Source organism: Balaenoptera borealis, assembly GCF_965194805.1.
Source record: "Balaenoptera borealis genome assembly, chromosome: 1".
NCBI classification, from domain to species: domain Eukaryota; kingdom Metazoa; phylum Chordata; class Mammalia; order Artiodactyla; family Balaenopteridae; genus Balaenoptera; species Balaenoptera borealis.
In genome coordinates this window covers 45901250-45921717 of record NC_138860.1, presented here as the reverse complement: position 1 = coordinate 45921717, position 20468 = coordinate 45901250, and the positions used below count along the sequence as shown (strand labels likewise).

Genomic DNA, 20468 nt, shown 5'->3' with positions numbered 1-20468 from the left:
TGCTCCTGGGAATGTCTTCACTGAAGAAGTGGCATTTGACTGAAATTTAGGGCATGAATAGAATTTCATAAGGTATGAATAGAATTTCAATAAGTAGAGATTTGGTGTCAGGCCTTATAAACTGAAGTAACCTAATAAACAAAAGCATGTGGTGTAAAAATACACAGCCACCTCTATACCACTCCTGGCTGGAAAGTAGTATGTTTGGGGGATAGAGCTGGTAGAAAGATATGCAGCCAAAAATGTATCATGGAAGGCATAAATTCTATGCAAGTTAGTTTGGACTTTACTCTTCAGGCAATGTTAATTCAGGTTTCTGAGGAAATCAAAGACATGATTTGAATGCATTTCAGGAGGGTATCTCTGGCTGTAGTACCAAGGATCAATAATTGAGGTGAGAAATTAGTAACAGAAGAGAAGGTAAAAAAAGAAGCAAAGAACTTGGGATGTGAAAGTACAGGTGAAGATTAAAGGACGATCCTGAGATTTAATAACACTGTTAACCAATAAAGGAAGCAGAGAACACTTTTGGCACAAAGGAAGAGGAAAGAGGAGACAAGGGAATTTAGTTTTTTACACAGTGTGTTTGATTACTACTGGTATTAGGTACTCAAGTCCAGTAGGCAGTTGAATTGTTTTTGGAGCTCAGGAGGGATTCTGAATAGATATAACTCATAAATACACATGTTAGGTGAAACTATGAGCATGAGTAAGAAAGCGTAAGGGAAAAATATTGTGAAACAGAGAAGAAAAAAGCCAAAACTCAGTCCCAGTAACACATTTTTGGGTTACTCAAATATTATACATTCTTCAAATTACATACCTGTAAGTTTTGGAATATATGAATAATCTTTCCAAAATATGTTTAACATATTCTTGAGTAAGTCGTGTGTGGGATGCATTCCCCAATGCTGCTGAACCCGCTACTGATTAATATAAATGGATACAATTTGTAAGTGAGGTATGGAGGTATGTAGATATTTGTAAGAGACGTTGAGGAAAATCAAGAGGGTACATTCAAAAAGGAAAAATGGTATGGAGAATCAAGATAATGCAGAAGCCAAGAGAGAAGAGACTGTAAAAGAGAAATGCTCCACAGTTAAGTATCACAAATAGTTGCAGAGATCAAGAAAAGACCACAGGATTTAGTATTTAGCAAGTCTCTAGTGACCTTTAAGAAAGAAGGTTCAGTGAGGTGTCTGAGAGTACAAATGGGATTGGAAGGAGAAACCAAGTATAGAAAATCAGCATAGATTATTTTTTTCAATAAGTTTGGTAGTATAAAAAAGGAGATGGATGGGATTGTAACTTGTTTTTTCTTTTTAAGGATAGAGAGACCTGAATATGTGTAGCCCCAAGGGAAGGAACATTTACAAAGTGGAATCCTGAATATGCAAGACTAGGAGATGTAACTGACAGGAAAGGATCCCCAGTGAGATAGGAGTCAATGGGGGTAAACCACAAGGCTCTCTAATATTAATTATATAATTAGATTATACAATTTCTCGACACTGCTGTCTTCCTGCCTATCCCTCTCCAAGCTTCATGCCCAGTTACTTTGTTTTCCTTCTGTATAATTTGTGTTCTTGTTTGTCTCCCCTACAAATAAGCAGTAAATAGGCAAGGGCTATGTCTTATTCATCTTTGTAACGGTTAAGTGCCTAGTGCAGTAACTTGCACACCGCAGGCACTAAAGTTTTAAACTAATTTTTTAAAAAAACCATTAGTCTTTTTGGATGCAGTAGCACACTGAGTCAATAATTTTGGAATTCAATTCAGCACTGTCAGACATTCCTGCTAAAATTTATTAAAAAACAATTTTTACCTAATTCTAAAATGAGAAAAACAAGGAGCAGCAAATGCTATTGGTTAACTTCTTATACCAGGTATTGTTCAAATGACTTACAATGAGATATGATTTCTATAAACAGGTAAAATTTTTTCCCACTTTACAAAAACCGTTAATTGCTAGGTGTCTGACCTTACTGTCTAGTTAAGATTCAGGCAATGAATCCACGTGTACAAACCAGCCTATTTAATTTGAAATCATAAAAGCTTTTGGCTTCCATAGTTCAAAGATCTGTGTGTGTGAAACAAGATATATAGTGCTACATAACGATGTGCTTATTTAAATCACTCCAACTACTAAGTAGTACAAAGCGAAAGGAGCCTGGTAAGCTAGAAAACTGAAAATCCTGTGGTCCGCTATTGAAGTAAACTCTAAAAGATCTGTCTAAAGAGTCATGATATGCCTATGTACATCTCTGAAATCACTTTCTGGTTCAAGACAGTAGTTATCAGTCAATCTGTACTTTAAATCACTCAATCTTTTTGTAACACACTAATCCAGAAGTCAATAGGCAAACCTCTTGTTCAATCAGATGAGTCCAAGATGCTAGGAGGTTCTTTTAAAACTTCTTTTTCCTCAATTTTCAATTCTATTTCAGATATGCCATCTTCATCTTGCCTAGTTAAGACTGATTTCAGAGGGCTACCTAGACCATCTAAAAATAATTTTTAAAATGTGATTAATATGTTTCTAATGCATGTCAGATTCTCAGTCATTACCTACTTGTCCCAGCAATGCATTTTCAGGTGTCTCAAACATTATGCATTCTTCAAATTACACACTTGTAAATTTTGGAATATATGAATAAATCTTTCCAAACTATATTCAACATATTCTTGATGGTGGGGAGCTGGAGAAAGCATGCATTCCCTAAAGCTGTTCAACCACCTCTGATAAACATAAAAATATCCCATCTAGAGATGAGTTAGGGAGGATACCTTACTCAGGAGAGTGTTCCTCCTCTTCCCCCATTGTAGTTGTGGATGAAGAAACAACTGGCCTTATTTTGCACCTACTAGCTCTGATCTTCTCTGATGAGGAGGGGCCTACCAGAGGCATGCTGACTTTGTCTCTTCTGTGATCTGCCCTACTCTTAAATCTACTATAACAATTTATATGTTGTTTTAAAATTGTAAAATAATTCTATTAGATTATAACTGTCCAAATGTTTTATAAACATTAATCTCACAACTGGCTTAGAAGTAGGAAAGACAACGAATTAATTTAAGATATTTTGTTATGATTCAGAAAGAGCATAAAGGTCAATTTTGGGACTAAATTTTTAAAGAAAACTTTTAGACCTTACATTTGAAAATGTTCAGCAGATTCTTAAGAAAGTGTTACTTATCAATCTTTTAAATTCCTTTATGGTCCAATAAATCATCACTTAGAAAACATGCAAGCACAATCAGAAGCACAATAATACGGGCTATTAATTTTCAACAGCCGACTTCTGATGGAAAAACGTACAAAATTCAATTGGTATTTATGTCTGAGAGAAGACATCTGTAATTTAGCCGACTCTTTCTTAAACTATTCATCAGCCTCAAATTCTTTTTGGAAGCAAGCTGCTAAAGAAAATGAAATAATGAGAAAAACCCATCTCTTGTCTCTGTCGAGGCACAAAAGCTAATTGACAGCAACGGTTGCTAAATCTTGGCAGTTAGCATCTACTACAGTAAACAGGTTGCCTCGGTTACTCTATCATATTTTAAAGGACTTAGTGAACCATGGCAGACGGGGCTGAGAGGGAAACTACCAAATTAGGTGTAACTTCTAATTTTTGTACCAAAAAAAGACTCCCTTTAACGAAGAAGCCCACAACCTCATTATTTCCTTCTATCTGCAGCACCCCTGGCCTCCACAGATCCTTCACTGTGAGGTCCCCAAGGTTTGTGGAGATGCCTTCCCCCATCCTACACCCGTTTTACCCGCTATACGGGTTCCTCCTTCCTCCCCCCATTTCTCTAAAACTGCCTTTCCCCATAAAAACCATCCCAGGGGAGAAGGGCCTCCCCTACTCCCCAGCAAGGCGCACTTTCTCGCTTCTCCTGCGGCAGACAGATCTGGGCCTCCTGCACTTACTGCTTTCAGCCTCATCAGGGGCAGAGGCTAGGGACGGGGACAGGGTCGGAGCCTGGGCCAGGGCAGGGGCTGGGACTGGAGCCGAGGCCGGAGTCGGGGCCGAGGCCGGAGCCGAATCCGGGGCCGGAGCTGGGACCCGAGCCGAGTCCGGGGCTGGGGTCGGGACCTGGACCTGGGCCACTTCCACCTCCTCCTCCTTCTCCTGGGGCAGCAGCTCCTCCTCCGCCATATTCTCCATAGTTACCGCCTCCGTGCCAGGCCCGACCGGGGACCAGGAGGGGCTCACGGCGGGGTGAGACAACTGGCGTGAAAGCCCAGAGGGCCGGATCCGAGGAGTGGGGAAGCAAATGGGGAGGGCGGGATGCGTGCAACAGACAAAAGACGAAGAACCAGTGACCAAATCCAGTCAGCAGAAAAATAAAAAGCAACAGACAGCGATTCGCGGTCCCGTCCGCTTCCTTTTCCCCAAGACGTTACGACGCCAGCCCAGACTGCGCAGGAGCGGGCTGGGGACGGCGTCCAATGAGGTTAGAGAGTTCCGTTTCCGCGGTGCGTCTCCGTCCCAGGCGTCAACAACAGAATCCAGCCAAGACTACAATACCCAGGGTGCACCGCGCCGCCTGGGTGGGCGGAGCCGGAGTTCCAAGTCCTCAGAGGAAGTGAATGCAAAGCTAAACAAAAGCTCTGGAGCCGTTCGAGCCGTACCCTGCCTCCGAGCGCAGAACTACATTTCCCAGCGGGCAGCGGGCTCGGGGTCCCTTTCCCTTGGCCTGGGCGTCCCGAGTCGCCACCGGCGCGAGCGCTGGTGAATAAGGTAGGGAGCCGGGGCGGGGTGGGGGGAGGAATCGTTGACGTTACGCTCACTCCGGTACCGTAGCGGGCGGCCGGGGGGACGGACGGAGGATTCCGAGTCCCTTTGAGCCTGGGCTGGGCGACTCTGGGGGCGGACCCGGGGTTGAGCCTGCTTTGTGAAGGGTGGGGTTCTGGCCCGGCCCTTTCTCTGGAGCTGCCCCTCGCCCCGGCTAGGGTCAAGTGTGTTAGTACGCGAGCCCGTGGGCCTAGGCGGTTTACAGGACGCTGACAAGCTCGCCTGTCAGTCAGGTGGACTTCGAGTTGGGGGTCTGCTCCTCATTTCGTACCTTCACGCACACCGTGACCCGAACACTCTTTTCCTTTTGTTTTTATTTTTGCCCTAACCTACGTATTCCCAGTATCAGCGCTGCGCCGTGGCTGTAAGATTCCTGTGGATACGGAATTTGGCGGGGTGGGGGCGGGGGGAGTGCCCTGTGCTTATATTTAGGCTGTTAATACCCAAAGCTCGTTAATATGTTGAGCTTCGGGGCACTTGACTGATGCGATTCACATTCCTCAAGGCGTATGCAAGTGAGTTCCCCGGCCCCCGTACTTCTCTTGCCTTTACTCTCTGAGCTTGCTTGAGCTTAAGCCGCGCTCCTTCAAGCCCGCTGGGGTAGGCAAGGGGAAAATTTTTGAGTTTTCTGGCTACTCTGCCTGGGACTGGTCCGAATGTTACAGGCAGCAGGGCAGGAGAGGGAAACTCTTTTTAGTCTCAGGTTCTCGCACTTCAGTTCGGTTTTCCTAGTTAATAAAGCTGATACTTAATGCTTATCTCATTGGTCTGTTTATTTTCTATTTGTGTCAGTCCCCAGGGGAGAGCGAGTGTGATTATTTGGCAATTTGAAACTCAGAACAAGAATCTGGTCCTCCCTCCAACCCCCCAGTACTTAGGAAGTATATTTGGAGGGTTTTTTCCCCCCTCCTCCCCAATTTAATGGAAACACAATTTATCCCCCGGAAGTTTTCGTGAATTATAGTTCTAAAGCCCTCTTCGTGGCCCCATCCCCAGCTTTTAACTGTTATTCCTGGATGTATGCCGCCTCACTGCTCGTAACAGTTGATTAAAAAATGGCATAATAACACATTCAACTTACAGACATGAGTAGTGGATATCTGTGCATAATACAAGAACCAGTGATTTTTTAATTTCTAAAAGACTAGATGGTTCATTGAAAGCTTGATTCGGTATGTCAATCTCATTAATACCAGCTGGAGACCAGAAGATGAAATGGGTTAGATTTTTAGCCTGTGCATTCTGTGGGAATTTTTTTTTTAATTAATTAATTTATTTATTTATTTTTGGCTGTGTTGGGTCTTCGTTTCTGTGCGAGGGCTTTCTCTAGTTGCCGCAAGCGGGGGCCACTCTTCATCGCAGCGCGCGGGCCTCTCACTATCACGGCCTCTCTTGTTGCGGAGCACAGGCTCCAGACGCACAGGCTCAGTAGTTGTGGCGCACGGGCCTAGTTGCTCCGCGGCATGTGGGATCTTCCCAGACCAGGGCTCGAACCCGTGTCGCCTGCATTGGCAGGCAGATTCTCAACCACTGCTCCACCAGGGAAGCCCCCTGTGGGAATTTTAATAAGAATTTCTAAGCATGGTCCCTGCTCTTGAGACATCCTGAAGAAGGTATCTTCAGAGTTTGGAAGAATCAGATTGAGTATATTACTTATCTGTTGCTGCCTAAGTTATCTCAAAACTTAGTGGCTTAAAACAAAACAAAAACATTTATTATCCCACAGTTTGTATGGGTCAGGAATTCAGAAATGGCTTTCTGGGTATATCTGGCACTGGGTCTCATGAGACTGCAGTGAAGATACCTACCAGAGATGCTGCCATGTGAAGGCTTGCTTAGGGCTGCAGGATCAGCTTCAAAGGTGGCTCATTCACATGCCTGGCATTTTTGGCAGGAGGTCTCAGTTCTTCCTTGGTGGGCTTCTCTTTGGGTTACTTGAATGTCCTCATGATGTGGTGGTTGGCTTTCCCTAGAGTGAACAATTCAAGATAGAGTAAGGCAGAAGCCACAATGTCTTATTAGACCTAGCCACATACTACCATATAGCAATATCCTGTTGGTTACGTGGGTCATCTCTATTTATTGTGAGAGGAGACTACATAAGACTGTAATTATCAGGTAGCAGAGATCATCAGGAGCCGTTTTGGAGACTGGCCAGCACAGGAAGTCTCCCCTCATTTAGTTTGTATTTTGATTTCCATAGAATCAATATGAATTTCACACTAATATGAGTATAAAACATTTGTCATAGTACACATATGGGTGTTTTTCCTTTGATAGTCCACTATCTGCAGTGTTTTTTTTCAATTTGTCTTATGGGTAACAGGTTCAATTGTGTTTTTTTGTATTCAGAGCACAATGTGAATGGGTTTAAATTGTAAAAGGTAACATAACCAGTCCATTGCCTCTAAGCAGTTCATCTCATGGAAGTTATTATTTTTCATTATGCCTTCCCCTGCTTCACCCCCCCAAACCCCCCATGGAATGGGATCCTTGGAACAAGAAAGAGAGATGAAGATTATTCCTCTAATCTGGAAGCTCAACTGTGAATTCAATTATTGCCATAAATTATCTTACAAAGCAAAATTTCTGGGTAATTTAGAATTTGTTCTTAGAAGTTTATGTTGGCTACTCTTTTATTAATTTTTATTATTATTAGATTTCTGTTAGCTATCAGCATTTTTATTCTTTCTTCCATAATCATCAAAACATTCTAAAAGTTTGATTTAGCGTAATTGAGCATTCTTTTATAGCACTTCACTTAGTGTGATCATGATTGACCAGGAGTAGTTGCAGTTGCTTGGTTTCTAGTCTTTGTTACGTTCATAGTGTCAATACATATCACTGCCAGCAAGAAACTCTCCTTTGGACTTTGCTTCTGGACTCCTTTTACATCCTCTTGCCCCAACAAACCTGGTGATATTCCCAATCTCTGGCCTCTACGTTCCAGTACAGGATGGTTGTATACACTATCTTGAGAGTGTTTATGACCATAAGGAATGACTATGTTTGTGTGTGTGTTTGTTTGTTTTCCTGTCAGTAACTAACAGTATAGACTTGATCCAGAACAGGGCTGGAAAAGTGAGACTGGGATGGGAAGTGGACAGAGGGACTGCATCAGCAAGAGTTGGAAGTGGCTCAGAATGAGCAATGAATATTCTTGGGAAGAAAAATTCACTCATTCATTCACTCAGCAGGCATTTGTGAACACCTCAGTTTTCAATACAGCGCACTCTTCAAGAAGCTCAGGGTCTAGAAGAAAGACAACCACGTAAGCCAGTATTTGTTAAGACCCTACTGTGTACTATCCTGTACAAGGTATTTTTACATTCATAGTTTCATCTGAGTTCTTCAAAAACCTTCTCGGATGAGTTATCTCTATTTTACATATAATGAAGCTAGGGCTCAAAAAACGTATGCGTTTTGCCCGAAGTCTCACTCAGTGAGTGACGGAGGATGTGTTGGGAAAATGAAGACTTTTGACTAACTGGTTTTGAGGTATATATAGGTGGGGCAAAATACAGCAGTCTGGCAGGCAGTTGAAAATGGTGATGTGATGCTTGAGAGAGACGTCAGGGCCAAAGGCATAGTTTTGAGAGTCATTCCTAAAAAGGTAATAGATGAAGCTGAAGGAGGGAAACAGAACATTATGAGGGAGAATATAAGTAAAGTGGAACAATGAGAGAATCCCGTCACCTTGAGAATGGGTAAAATATAGAAATTATTTTGTAAAACTCCAGTCTTTAAGGAACTGAAAAAAGAATAATTTCTAATGTTTTTGTTGTGGCAGTGGTAAAACACACATAATGTGCTTTTGATGTTTATTTTAGCTTTCCAAATGTCCAGCAAAGAATCTTGTGGAAAAAAAGAGAAATCTCAGAGAAAAGGCACCGCCCCATCACCCAGTGTTGATGAAGAAGTAAGAATTCTGGTTTGTTGACCTAAAGATACCCTTTTTTACAGTTTATTTTTGTGTAATGAAAAAAATACACCTCAGTTTTAAAATGAGATATGTAAATATTTTGTTCTTCCCTTCTGACCCAGGAAAAGTCACTTGTTATTCTCATTCATTTTTTTTTTTTAACATCTTTATTGGAGTATAATTGCTTTACAGTGGTGTGTTAGTTTCTGCTTTATAACAAAGTGAATCCGTTATACATATACATATGTTACCATATCTCTTCCCTTTTGCGTCTCCCTCCCTCCCACCCACCCTATCCCACCCCTCTAGGTGGTCAGGAAGCACAGAGCTGATCTCCCTGTGCTATGCGGCTGCTTCCCACTAGCTATCTGTTTTACATTTGGTAGTGTATATATGTCCATGCCACTCTCTCACCCTGTCACATCTTACCCGTCCCCCTCCCCATATCCTCAAGTCCATTCTCTAGTAGGTCTGTGTCTTTATTCCCGTCTTGCCACTAGGTTCTTCATGACCTTTTTTTTTTTCCCTTAGATTCCATATATATGTGTTAGCACACTGTATTTGTTTTTCTCTTTCTGACTTACTTCACTCTGTATGACAGACTCTAACTCCATCCACCTCACTACAAATACCTCCATTTCGTTTCTTTTTATGGCTGAGTAATATTCCATTGTATGTATGTGCCACATCTTCTTTATCCATTCATCTGATGATGGACACTTAGGTTGCTTCCATGTCCTGGCTATTGTAAATAGTGCTGCAATGAACATTTTGGTACATGACTCTTTTTGAATTCTGGTTTTCTCAGGGTATATGCCCAGTAGTGGGATTGCTGGGTGGTATGGTAGTTCTATTTTTAGTTTTTTAAGGAACCTCCATACTGTTCTCCATAGTGGCTGTATCAATTTACATTCCCACCAACAGTGCAAGAGTGTTCCCTTTTCTCCACACCCTCTCCAGCATTTATTGTTTCTAGATTTTTTGATGATGGCCATTCTGACCAGTGTGAGATGATATCTCATTGTAGTTTTGATTTGCATTTCTCTCATGATTAATGATGTTGAGCATTCTTTCATGTGTCTGTTGGCAATCTGTATATCTTCTTTGGAGAAATGTCTGTTTAGGTCTTCTGCCCATTTTTGGATTGGGTTGTCTGTTTTTTTGTTATTGAGCTGCATGAGCTGCTTGTAAATCTTGGAGATTAACCCTTTGTCAGTTGCTTCATTTGCAAATATTTTCTCCCATTCTGAGGGTTGTCTTTTGGTCTTGTTTATGGTTTCCTTTGCTGTGCAAAAGCTTTTAAGTTTCATTAGGTCCCATTTGTTTATTTGTGTTTTTATTTCCATTTCTCTAGGGGCTGGGTCAAAAAGGATCTTGCTGTGATTTATGTCATAGAGTGTTCTGCTTATGTTTTCCTCTAAGAGTTTGATAGTGTCTGGCCTTACATTTAGGTCTTTAATCCCTTTTGAGTTTATTTTTGTGTATGATGTTAGGGAGTGTTCTAATTTCATACTTTTACATGTAGCTGTCCAGTTTTCCCAGCACCACTTATTGAAGAGGCTGTCTTTTCCCCACTGTATATGCTTGCCTCCTTTATCAAAGATAAGGTGACCATATGTACGTGGGTTTATCTCTGGGCTTTCTATCCTGTTCCATTGATCTATGTTTCTGTTTTTGTGTCAGTACCAAACTTTCTTGATTACTGTAGCTTTGTAATATAGTTTGAAGTCAGGAAGCCTGATTCCTCCAGCTCCATTTTTCGTTCTCAAGATTGCTTTGGCTATTCGGGGTCTTTTGTGTTTCCATACAAATTGTGAAATTTTTTGTTCTAGTTCTGTGAAAAATGCCAGTGGTAGTTTGTTAGGGATTGCATTGAATCTGTAGATTGCTTTGGGTAGTATAGTCATTTTCACAATGTTGATTCTTCCAATCCAAGAACATGGTATATCTCTCCATCTATTTGTATCATCTTTAATTTCTTTCATCAGTGTCTTATAATTTTCTGCATACAGGTCTTTTGTCTCCTTAGGTAGGTTTATTCCTAGATATTTTATTCTTTTTGTTGCAATGGTAAACGGGAGTGTTTTCTTAATTTCACTTTCAGATTTTTCATCATTAGTGTATAGGAATGCAAGAGATTTCTGTGCATTAATTTTGTATCCTGCTACTTTACCAAATTCATTGATTAGTTCTAGTAGTTTTCTGGTAGCATCTTTAGGATTCTCTGTGTATAGTATCATGTCATCTGCAAACAGTGACAGCTTTACTTCTTCTTTTCCTGTTTGGATTCCTTTTATTTCTTTGTCTTCTCTGATTGCTGTGGCTAACACTTCCAAAACTATGTTGAATAATAGTGGTGAGAGTGGGCCACCTTGTCTTGTTCCTGATCTTAGTGGAAATGTTTTCAGTTTTTCACTACTGAGGACGATGTTGGCTGTGGGTTTGTCATATATGGCCTTTATTATGTTGAGGAAAGTTCCCTCTATGCCTACTTTCTGCAGGGCTTTTATCATAAATGGGTGTTGAATTTTGTCAAAAGCTTTCTCTGCATCTATTGAGATGATCATATGGTTTTTCTCCTTCAGTTTGTTAATGTGATGTATCACGTTGATTGATTTGCATATATTGAAGAATCCTTGCATTCCTGGAATAAACCCCACTTGATCATGGTGTATGATCCTTTTAATGTGCTGTTGGATTCTGTTTGCTAGTATTTTGTTGAGGATTTTTGCATTTATGTTCATCAATGATATTGGCCTGTAGTTTTCTTTCTTTGTGACATCTTTGTCTGGTTTTGGTATCAGGGTGATGGTGGCCTCGTAGAATGAGTTGGGGAGTGTTCCTCCCTCTGCAATATTTTGAGGAAGAGTTTGAGAAGGATAGGTGTTAGCTCTTCTCTAAATGTTTGATAGAATTCGCCTGTGAAGCCATCTGGTCCTGGGCTTTTGTTTGTTGGAAGATTTTTAATCACAGTTTCAATTTCAGTGCTTGTGATTGGTCTGTTTATATTTTCTATTTCTTCGTGGTTCAGTCTTGGCAGGTTGTGCATTTCTAAGAATTTGTCCAGTTCTTCCAGGTTGTCTATTTTATTGGCATAGAGTTGCTTGTAGTAATCTCTCATGATCGTTTGTATTTCTGCAGTGTCAGTTGTTACTTCTCCTTTTTCATTTCAAATTCTAGTGATTTGAGTATTCTCCCTTTTTCTCTTGATGAGTCTGGCTAATGGTTTATCAATTTTCTTTATCTTCTCATAGAACCAGCTTTTAGTTTTATTGATCTTTGCTATTGTCTCCTTCATTTCTTTTTCATTTATTTCTGATCTGATCTTTATGATTTGTTTCCTTCTGCTATCTTTGGGGTTTTTTTGTTCTTCTTTCTCTAACTGCTTTAGGTGCAAGGTTAGGTTGTTTATTCGAGATGTTTCCTGTTTCTTGAGGTAGGCTTGTATTGCTATAAACTTCCCTCTTAGAACTGCTTTTGCTGCATCCCATAAGTTTTGGGTCATCGTGTCTCCATTGTCATTTGTTTCTAGGTATTTTTTGATTTCCCCTTTGATTTCTTCAGTGATCACTTCATTACTAAGTAGTGTATTGTGTAGCCTCCGTGTGTTTGTATTTTTTACAGATCTTTTCCTGTAATTGATATCTAGTCTCATAGTGTTGTGGTCGGAAAAGATACTTGATACGATTTCAATTTTGTTAAATTTACCAAGGCTTGACTTGTGACCCAAGATATGATCTATCCTGGAGAATGTTCCATGAGCACTTGAGAAAAATGTGTATTCTGTTGTTTTGGGGTGGAATGTCCTATAAATATCAATTAAATCCATCTTGTTTAATGTATCATTTAAAGCTTGTGTTTCCTTATTTATTTTCATTTGGGATGATCTGTCCATTGGTGAAAGTGGGGTGTTAAAGTCCCCTGCTATGACTGTGTTACTGTTGATTTCCCCTTTTATGGCTGTTAGTATTTGCCTTATGTATTGAGGTGCTCCTATGTTGGGTGCATAAATATTTACAATTGTTATACCTTCTTCTTTGATCGATCCCTTGATCATTATGTAGTGTCCTTCCTTGTCTCTTGTAATATTCTTTATTTTAAAGTCTATTTTGTCTGATATGAGAATTGCTACTCCAGCTTTCTTTTGATTTCCATTTGCATGGAATATCTTTTTCCATCCCCTCACTTTCAGTCTGTATGTGTCCCTAGGTCTGAAGTGGGTCTCTTGTAGACAGACCTGTATATACGGGTCTTGTTTTTGTATCCATTCAGCCAGTCTGTGTCTTTTAGTGGGAGCATTTAATCCATTTACATTCAAGGTAATTATCGATATGTATGTTCCTATTCCCATTTTCTTAAATGTTTTGGGTTTGTTATTGTAGGTGTTTTCCTTCTCTTGTGTTTCTTGCCTAGAGAAGTTCCTTTAGCATTTGTTGTAAGGCTGGTTTGGTGGTGCTGAACTCTCTCAGCTTTTGCTTGTCTGTAAAGATTTTAATTTCTCCATCAAATCTGAATGAGCTCCTTGCTGGGTAGAGTAATCTTGGTTGTAGGTTTTTCTCCTTCATCACTTTAAGTATATCCTGCCACTCCCTTCTGGCTTGCAGAGTTTCTGCTGAAAGATCAGCTGTTAACCTTATGGGGATTCCCGTGTGTGTTATTTGTTGTTTTTCCCTTGCTGCTTTTAATATGTTTTCCTTATATTTAATTTTTGATAGTTTGATTAATATGTGTCTTGGCGTGTTTCTCCTTGGATTTATCCTGTATGGGACTCTCTGTGCTTCCAGGACTTGATTAACTATTTCCTTTCCCATATTAGGGAAGTTTTCAACTATAATCTCTTCAAATATTTTTTTCAGTCCATTTCTTTTTCTCTTCTTCTTCTGGGACCCCTATAATTCGAATGTTGGTGCGTTTAATGTTGTCCCAGAGGTCTCTGAGACTGTCCTCAGTTCTTCTCATTCTTTTTTCTTTATTCTGCTCTGCAGTAGTTATTTCCACTATTTTATCTTCCAGGTCACTTATCCGTTCTTCTGCCTCAGTTATTCTGCTTTTGATCCCTTCTAGAGTATTTTTAATTTCATTTATTGTGTTTTTCATCGTTGCTTGGTTCCTCTTTAGTTCTTCTACGTCCTTGTTAAGTGTTTCTTGCATTTTGTCTATTCTGTTTCCAAGATTTTGGATCATCTTTACTATCATTATTCTGAATTCTTTTTCAGGTAGACTGCCTATTTCCTCTTCATTTGTTAGGTCTGGTGTGTTTTGACCCTGCTCCTTCATCTGCTGTGTGTTTTTCTGTCGTCTCATTTTGCTTATCTTACTGTGTTTGGGGTCTCCTTTTCACAGGCTGCAAGTTCGTAGTTCCCGTTGTTTTTGGTATCTGTCCCCAGTGGCTAAGGTTGGTTCAGTGGGTTGTGTAGGCTTCCTGGTGGAGGGGACTAGTGCCTGTGTTCTGGTGGATGAGGCTGGATCTTGTCTTTCTGGTGGGCACGTCCACGTCTGGTGGTGTGTTTTGGGGTGTCTGTGGCCTTATTATGATTTTAGGCAGCCTCTCTGCTAATGGATGGGGTTGTGTTCCTGTCTTGCTAGTTGTTTGGCATAGGGTGTCCAGCACTGTAGCTTGCTGGTCATTGAGTGAAGCTGGGTCTTGATGTTGAGATGGAGATCTCTGAGAGATTTTCACCGTTTGGTATTACGTGGAGCCGGGAGGCCTCTTGTGGACCAGTGTCCTGAAGTTGGCTCTTCCACCTCAGAGGCACAGCCCTGATGCCTGGCTGGAGCACCAAGAGCCTTTCGTCCACACGGCTTTTGGGAGGTCTGACGTCTTCTGCCAGCATTCAGTGGGTGTTCTGTAGGAGCAGTTCCACGTGTAGATGTATTTCTCATGTATCTGTGGGAAGGAAAGTGATCTCCGCATCTTACTGTTCCGCCATCTTGCCCCGCCCTCCTCATTCTTTACTTGCATTATTTTATTTATTCCTCACAGCTCTGTGAGGTAGGTATTGTTTTTATCCCAATTATACAGATGAAGGAACTGAGGCTTGGCAGTATCCTTTGTGCTTCCTTCTTATCTTCTTAAACTATAATCTTTCAAGTGTCCAGCCTCAGTTCTCCCAGCGTAATGCAATAACATTCTTTCAGTTGCTTGGGCCAGAACCCTGGTCATCATGCTCTACCTGCATCCCATCTATCAGCAAATTCTACCAGCAGAGTCTGACTGCGACCTTTACGTCTATCACCGTGATCCAGGCAATGAACTTGCTTTCCTAGGTTATTTCAATAGTTTCTAAATTGATCTCCCTGCTTCCACCTTTGCCTTCTTGTGTTCTTGACATAACAGCAGAATGATCCGATTAAAATGTAAGATCATGTCACTCCTCTGCTCAATATTTTCTCGTGGTTTTCCACTTCAGAGAAAATGCTGAAGTCCTTGCTGGGGCTGACAAAGTGAACTACTCTCCCCATCTCATCTCCATTACATTCTCTCTTTGCTTTCTCCACTTCTTGGCTTCCTTGTTGTTGTTCCAATAAGCCAGGCACATTCCTGCCTCAGGGACTTTGTGCTTGCTGTTACTCCCTTTGAACTGAAAAATTTTCCCTAGATATCCACAGGGTTTGTTCCTTCATTTCTTAAGGTCTCTATTCAGATGTCAACTTACCAGTGGGGCCTTTTTTGACTACTCTGTTTAAAATTGCAACTGCCTCACCCTTGCCTGTCAGCCCTTCCTGACCCCTTTCTCTGTTTTATTTTTTTTCCATAGCATCATCTGACACACTAAATATATTATTTGCTTATTTGTAAATACCTGCACTAGTTTTTAACCTCCCTGAGGGCAGGGACTTTTATTGTTTTTTCATTAATCTGTCCTCACTGTCTAGAATAATGTCTTTGATACATGGTAGGTACTCAAAATATGTTTGTCCTGGGTCTATTGAATTCAGGATCCACTGAAAAATAACTGGATATATGGTTTTGCTTTGTGGAAGACGGAATTCCACCATGGCAGTGCCACTTCTCAATGTCCTTGTCTGAGTCGTCTGCAGCCTTCTGCTGTAGCGCCTGTATCCCATCTCATCCGTAGTTCAAGAGCACCTACATCTTCTGATTTCTAGTTGGGTCTTCCTTCCTCTTACCAATGTTTGTATGCCCTTAAACATTGTTCTCCTCTGAAATTTATTATTAATGTAGAAAGAATCTTGATTTATAATAAGTGATGAAATAATGCTCTCTTATGCTGTGCTTTATTTTGTGCTTTTCTTTCCTTTTTTCCAAATGGCATTCTTAGGACAAGAAAGAGAAAAAAACCTCAGCAAATTTTACTAGTTCAGCTTGTTCTGTAATATCGGTTTCAACAGAGAAGAGAAAACTGGTGAGTGTTTAGATACTGTAACTAACTCTAAAAATTATTTATATTTAAGTTTTAATGTGCAGTTAGAAGGTTTATGATATAAATTCCCCCACTACTTTTCCATTATTTATTTTTTTTTAATTTTTAATTTTTTATTATTTATTTATTATTTTTATTTTTGGCTGTGTTGGGTCTTCATTTCTGTGCGAGGGCTTTCTCCAGTTGCGGCAAGTGGGGGCCACTCTTCATCGCGGCGCGCGGGCCTCTCACTATCGCGGCCTCTCTTGTTGTGGAGCACAGGCTCCAGACGCTCAGGCTCAGTAGTTGTGGCTCACGGGCCCAGTTGCTCCGCGGCATGTGGGATCTTCCCAGACCAGGGCTCGAACCCGTGTCCCCTGCATTGGCAGGCAGACTCTCAACCACTGTGCCACCAAGGAAGCCCTCCATTAAGTTTTTTCTTTATATTATTCTTACTTTTTGATAGCCGATAGACAGAAAACCAGTTTTTTCTTTCTGCTGCTCACTAAAAAGTGTTTATCAAGTTCTTTGTTTCTTTGTGCTAATAGACCCTATTATGCGGGATTAGACCGCATGAATATAAATTTAGACAGTTTTTAGGTCTTTCCCCATATATGGTTATATTTATCTTTACAATTTCATTTTGAGATAGCCAAGGCACATACAATGTTTGCATTTTCAGATTCAGAAATAGAGATTCAGAAAGTTAAGTGACTTGTCAAAGGACACAAAATTATTTGCAGCAACAGAGCCAAGTCCAGATTTCTTTCCACTGTCTCACAAGTAATTTGAAACAGTGACAGCAGACCAAACACATTAACCTAATACATGGGTGGTTGTGAAGTACTCATCATATTCAAGTGGGAGTTAGGTGTATATCAGGATAGCTACACAGTTGTTTTAGGTAATAAGAGAAGGTAGTTGTGAACGTTCCATGAATGCAGAGTTGGGTTTTTAAGAATTTGTTTTCATGTAATGAAACTGCTGTTGCAATTTATTCTTGCTTTATTAAACTTGTTAAAACACTGATTTCATCATATTTCTCCTCTGTTGAAAAATCTTCTATTACTTTTTTAGTTTATCATTTAGGACCATCTTAAATTTGGTCACACCTTAACTATCCAGTTTTCTTTTTTTTCTTCCTCAAAACAGTCCTGCTTCTAGCGAGGCAAGTTTATTTTCTCTTTGCTGAATTTACACCAGTAGCCTACAGCTTCTTAGGATGCCTAAGCATTTTTAACTGAGAATGCCTTTTTCTTTTACCCATTAATCTTTATTCAATATATGTTCAATCTTTAGCATATTTTTTGTCTACCTTTTTTTCCTAGGTACATTCCAACTTTTGGTGTTTGAGGTTTTGAACTCTTTTTACAACTTACTGTTTATTGTACTGCTTTGACACTTATGTCCTTTATATTAGGTTATTTGTACATATCCTTCTACTTCTTTCTACTTTATCCTTTTACTGTACTCTGAACTCTTTAGGACAGGGACTATACCCTCTTTCTCTATTATTTTTCTTGTGCCTAGCTCTTGTCCCCAGAATACATAGAGAGACAGGGTGGTAGAATAGAGAGGGTGGACAGATCTGGTTACAGATCACGGCTCTGCTACTAACTTGCTCTGTGACGTTGAGGATATTTTTGCTCTGTTTGAGCCTTGGGTACTTTATCTGTAAAACGGAGATGATAATAATAGCTGTCTCACAAGTTTATTGGAGAGATTTTTAGTAAATTATTGTGTCAACCTATTCACTAACACATAGGTATGGAAAAAATACCGTCTCCCAATCTCCTTCCCCAGTGCACAATTTATATTTCCTAAATGATATCGTTTTTTTTTTCAGAAATCAGATCATACACATATTCTGTACTGTAATATAAAAAGAAGACAAGAACTGAAAAGGTAAGTTTTCTCTTTTTCTTGATATATTTTCACTTTTTTTTAGCTTTGAATTGTGAGACTAAATACTTAGATTCGCAAAATCCTTTATTTTGTTTAGTACTGTTTTGCATGCAAATATTTATAGCTAAATCACAGATTATGATTAATTTTCTTAATATTTGTATAAATTTAAGAAAAAGTTGAGTGAAATGAAAAGTCTATCAGAATTCTATGCTATGTAAATACTACTTTCAAATAAAATGTAAATTTTTATCTCAAGTAAGTTGATTTTGACGCACTCTTATAAGATATATAACTTCATTATATATAGTAATGGAAGAGATTATGAGGCTGATTTAATAATTTTGGATAAATTATCTTTGCATATTACCCATGAAGAGAATATGTAACTTATTGAATTGGTAAGGTTCTAAAACCATGTTAATTAAAAACAGGTTATGGCTACAACTAGAGAAATTGGGGAATAGTGTTAGGAATAATGGAGATTATTTCTCCTTAGTTTTCTGTGTTCTTTGGATCAAAAATTCAGAGAATTTTGTGGGGAAGGAATTCTTGCCAACTAATGGGGGTAAATAAGTATAAAAAGTATAATGCATGATGAAAGTTGGTAAGATCAAAGTTTCTCTGAAAATAAGGAGTTACAGGAAAACAATTAAAGTGGCATTAAATCTATAAATAAAACTTCTGCTTCCCTGACAAGCTCAGTTAATGTTTGCTAAAATCAAAAAATCCAGCTTGCCTCTGACTCTTTTTCAGTTTTTCTTTTGAATCATCTTTTTTTTGTGAATCTTTGTCTCTATATTATTATCTGTTGAAGTATACTCTGTCACAAATTTCATGTTATATTGACTATCACTTTCTAAATTTTTCAGATTTTTAATGCCTTTTGTACTAGTATTTGGTTTTTTAAAAAAAATTTAAGTTCTAAAACACTGCCTGATTTTTCACTAGTTACCTTTTGCTTAAGAACACATTTTCTAGCCTTGATTTTATATCCATGTATAAGAGTGTAAATGGAGTTCTGATCTATATACTCTACCCCCTTGGACTTACTCATATAGTCTCTGGAAGGAGGAAAAAATAATGTTGAATTATTTTGAGAATAGGATCAAAATTATTCTAAGGATGCAATGAAGTTCAACTTGGCATCAGTGTTTATTCAAAATCTGCTACTTGGCTTCAGCCCTTGCATCATTGAATAGTTGAATGTCTTATTCAATGACATTTCTGTATCTCTGAACCCAGGTGTGATCAATGACCATGCTATTGTGTGAGTTATTATCACATCTAATCAGGGTAACAATATCAGTAATATGAACAGTGCAAAGCATCTAGATTTATTGTTAATCTCTGATTATTTACTTTCAGATGTTGGTGAAGTAGTTTAGATGTAACTCGTGAAATTTTCTTTTGTCAAAGACAAAAGTATATGGCATACAATATACTTCCGAACGACCTTGTCGTGCATTTAAACAATGTGGTATATATTTGAAACGTTGATTGGACAAAAGAAAGCTGTAACACGGTGCTTAGTAGATATCAATATCAGTAATGCGGGATTTCTCATGACCATTGGTTGCCTGCAGAGAAAATGATTCATTTGAGGTTGTTGTTTACTTCCTGGAGCAGTAAACAAACTTATTTGCCTTAAGGTTATAAGTATTTCTTTATGATACATGGCATCTTCCGAAAAGATCTCCCTATTCAACTACAGGGAAGGTCCCGAAATTGATGTGCAAACATTGGAAGCTGAGATGTAGGTGGAAAATCAGAGAGAATTTTGTCATTCTGAAAGCCAGTTACATTGTATTGTTACCACAATTCCAGATCCTTGGTTTAAGTACATATACATGAATTTTTTAGCAATAAAAATATAAGCAAAGGCAGCAGTCTTTTGAAAATATTCAGAAAGCATTTCGTCAAGTTGCACACAGTTTGTGGGATTTCTTCAATAAAAATTGCATCATAACCATTGGCCAAATCTTTAAGTCCAGGAGTTGAAAAGGAGATAAGTTTTATCTCAGTTAGTATTAGAGAGATGGTAATATTGCCATCAGCAGTACCCATTATTGGCAGAATTAACCAAAAAGTACTTTATTCTTCATTTGACCTAAGTTGAAAGTAAGTATGTGATTTAATATCCTAAATGTGCATTATGATGGCTGATGGAGTAATCTAGCCACTGGTAATGTTGAGCAATTATTTTTCTTGCCGTATATCATGTTTTAAAACCTTGGTTACTAAATTTTGGGACTTTCCTGGTGGTCCAGTGGTTAAAACTCCGTGCTTCCACTGCAGGGGACATGGGTTCGATCCCTGGTCGGGGAACTAAGACCCCACATGCTGCGTGGCGTGGCCAAAAAAATAAAAATAAAACCTTGGTTACTAAATTTTAAAATAATCTAATTATAAAAATTAAATTTTTGACAAGATTTCACATTTATTTTTGTATCACAAGAGTTCAATCTAGGATGG

The 20468-nt window shown here is 39.3% G+C and overlaps 2 protein-coding genes across 22 annotated transcripts in view; one reads left to right on the top strand and one right to left on the bottom strand.

Annotated features, from left to right (window-relative positions):
* TRMT1L (tRNA methyltransferase 1L) overlaps positions 1-4437 on the bottom strand; it is a 36514-nt gene extending 32077 nt beyond the window's left edge. For 2 of the 6 annotated variants that reach the window (XM_082401695.1, XM_082401696.1), the window contains exon 1: positions 3935-4437. In XM_082401695.1, coding sequence (XP_082257821.1) covers positions 3935-4172 — 238 coding nt within the window. In that variant the 5' untranslated portion in view covers positions 4173-4437. The other 4 variants (XM_082401699.1, XM_082401700.1, XM_082401698.1 and 1 more) reach the window with 4 other exon arrangements.
* Positions 4438-4538: 101 nt separating this feature from the next.
* SWT1 (SWT1 RNA endoribonuclease homolog) overlaps positions 4539-20468 on the top strand; it is a 106899-nt gene continuing 90969 nt past the window's right edge. For 3 of the 16 annotated variants that reach the window (XR_014247291.1, XR_014247293.1, XR_014247294.1), the window contains exons 1-4: positions 4539-4748; positions 8633-8733; positions 16008-16091; positions 17935-17993. Coding sequence is in view for 12 of the 16 variants with exons in the window: in XM_082401516.1 (XP_082257642.1) it covers positions 8641-8733; positions 16008-16091; positions 17935-17993 (236 nt within the window). In the remaining 4 variants the exon portion in view is untranslated. The remainder of the gene's footprint in view (positions 4749-8632; positions 8734-16007; positions 16092-17934; positions 17994-20468) is intronic. The other 13 variants (XM_082401517.1, XM_082401518.1, XM_082401508.1 and 10 more) reach the window with 10 other exon arrangements.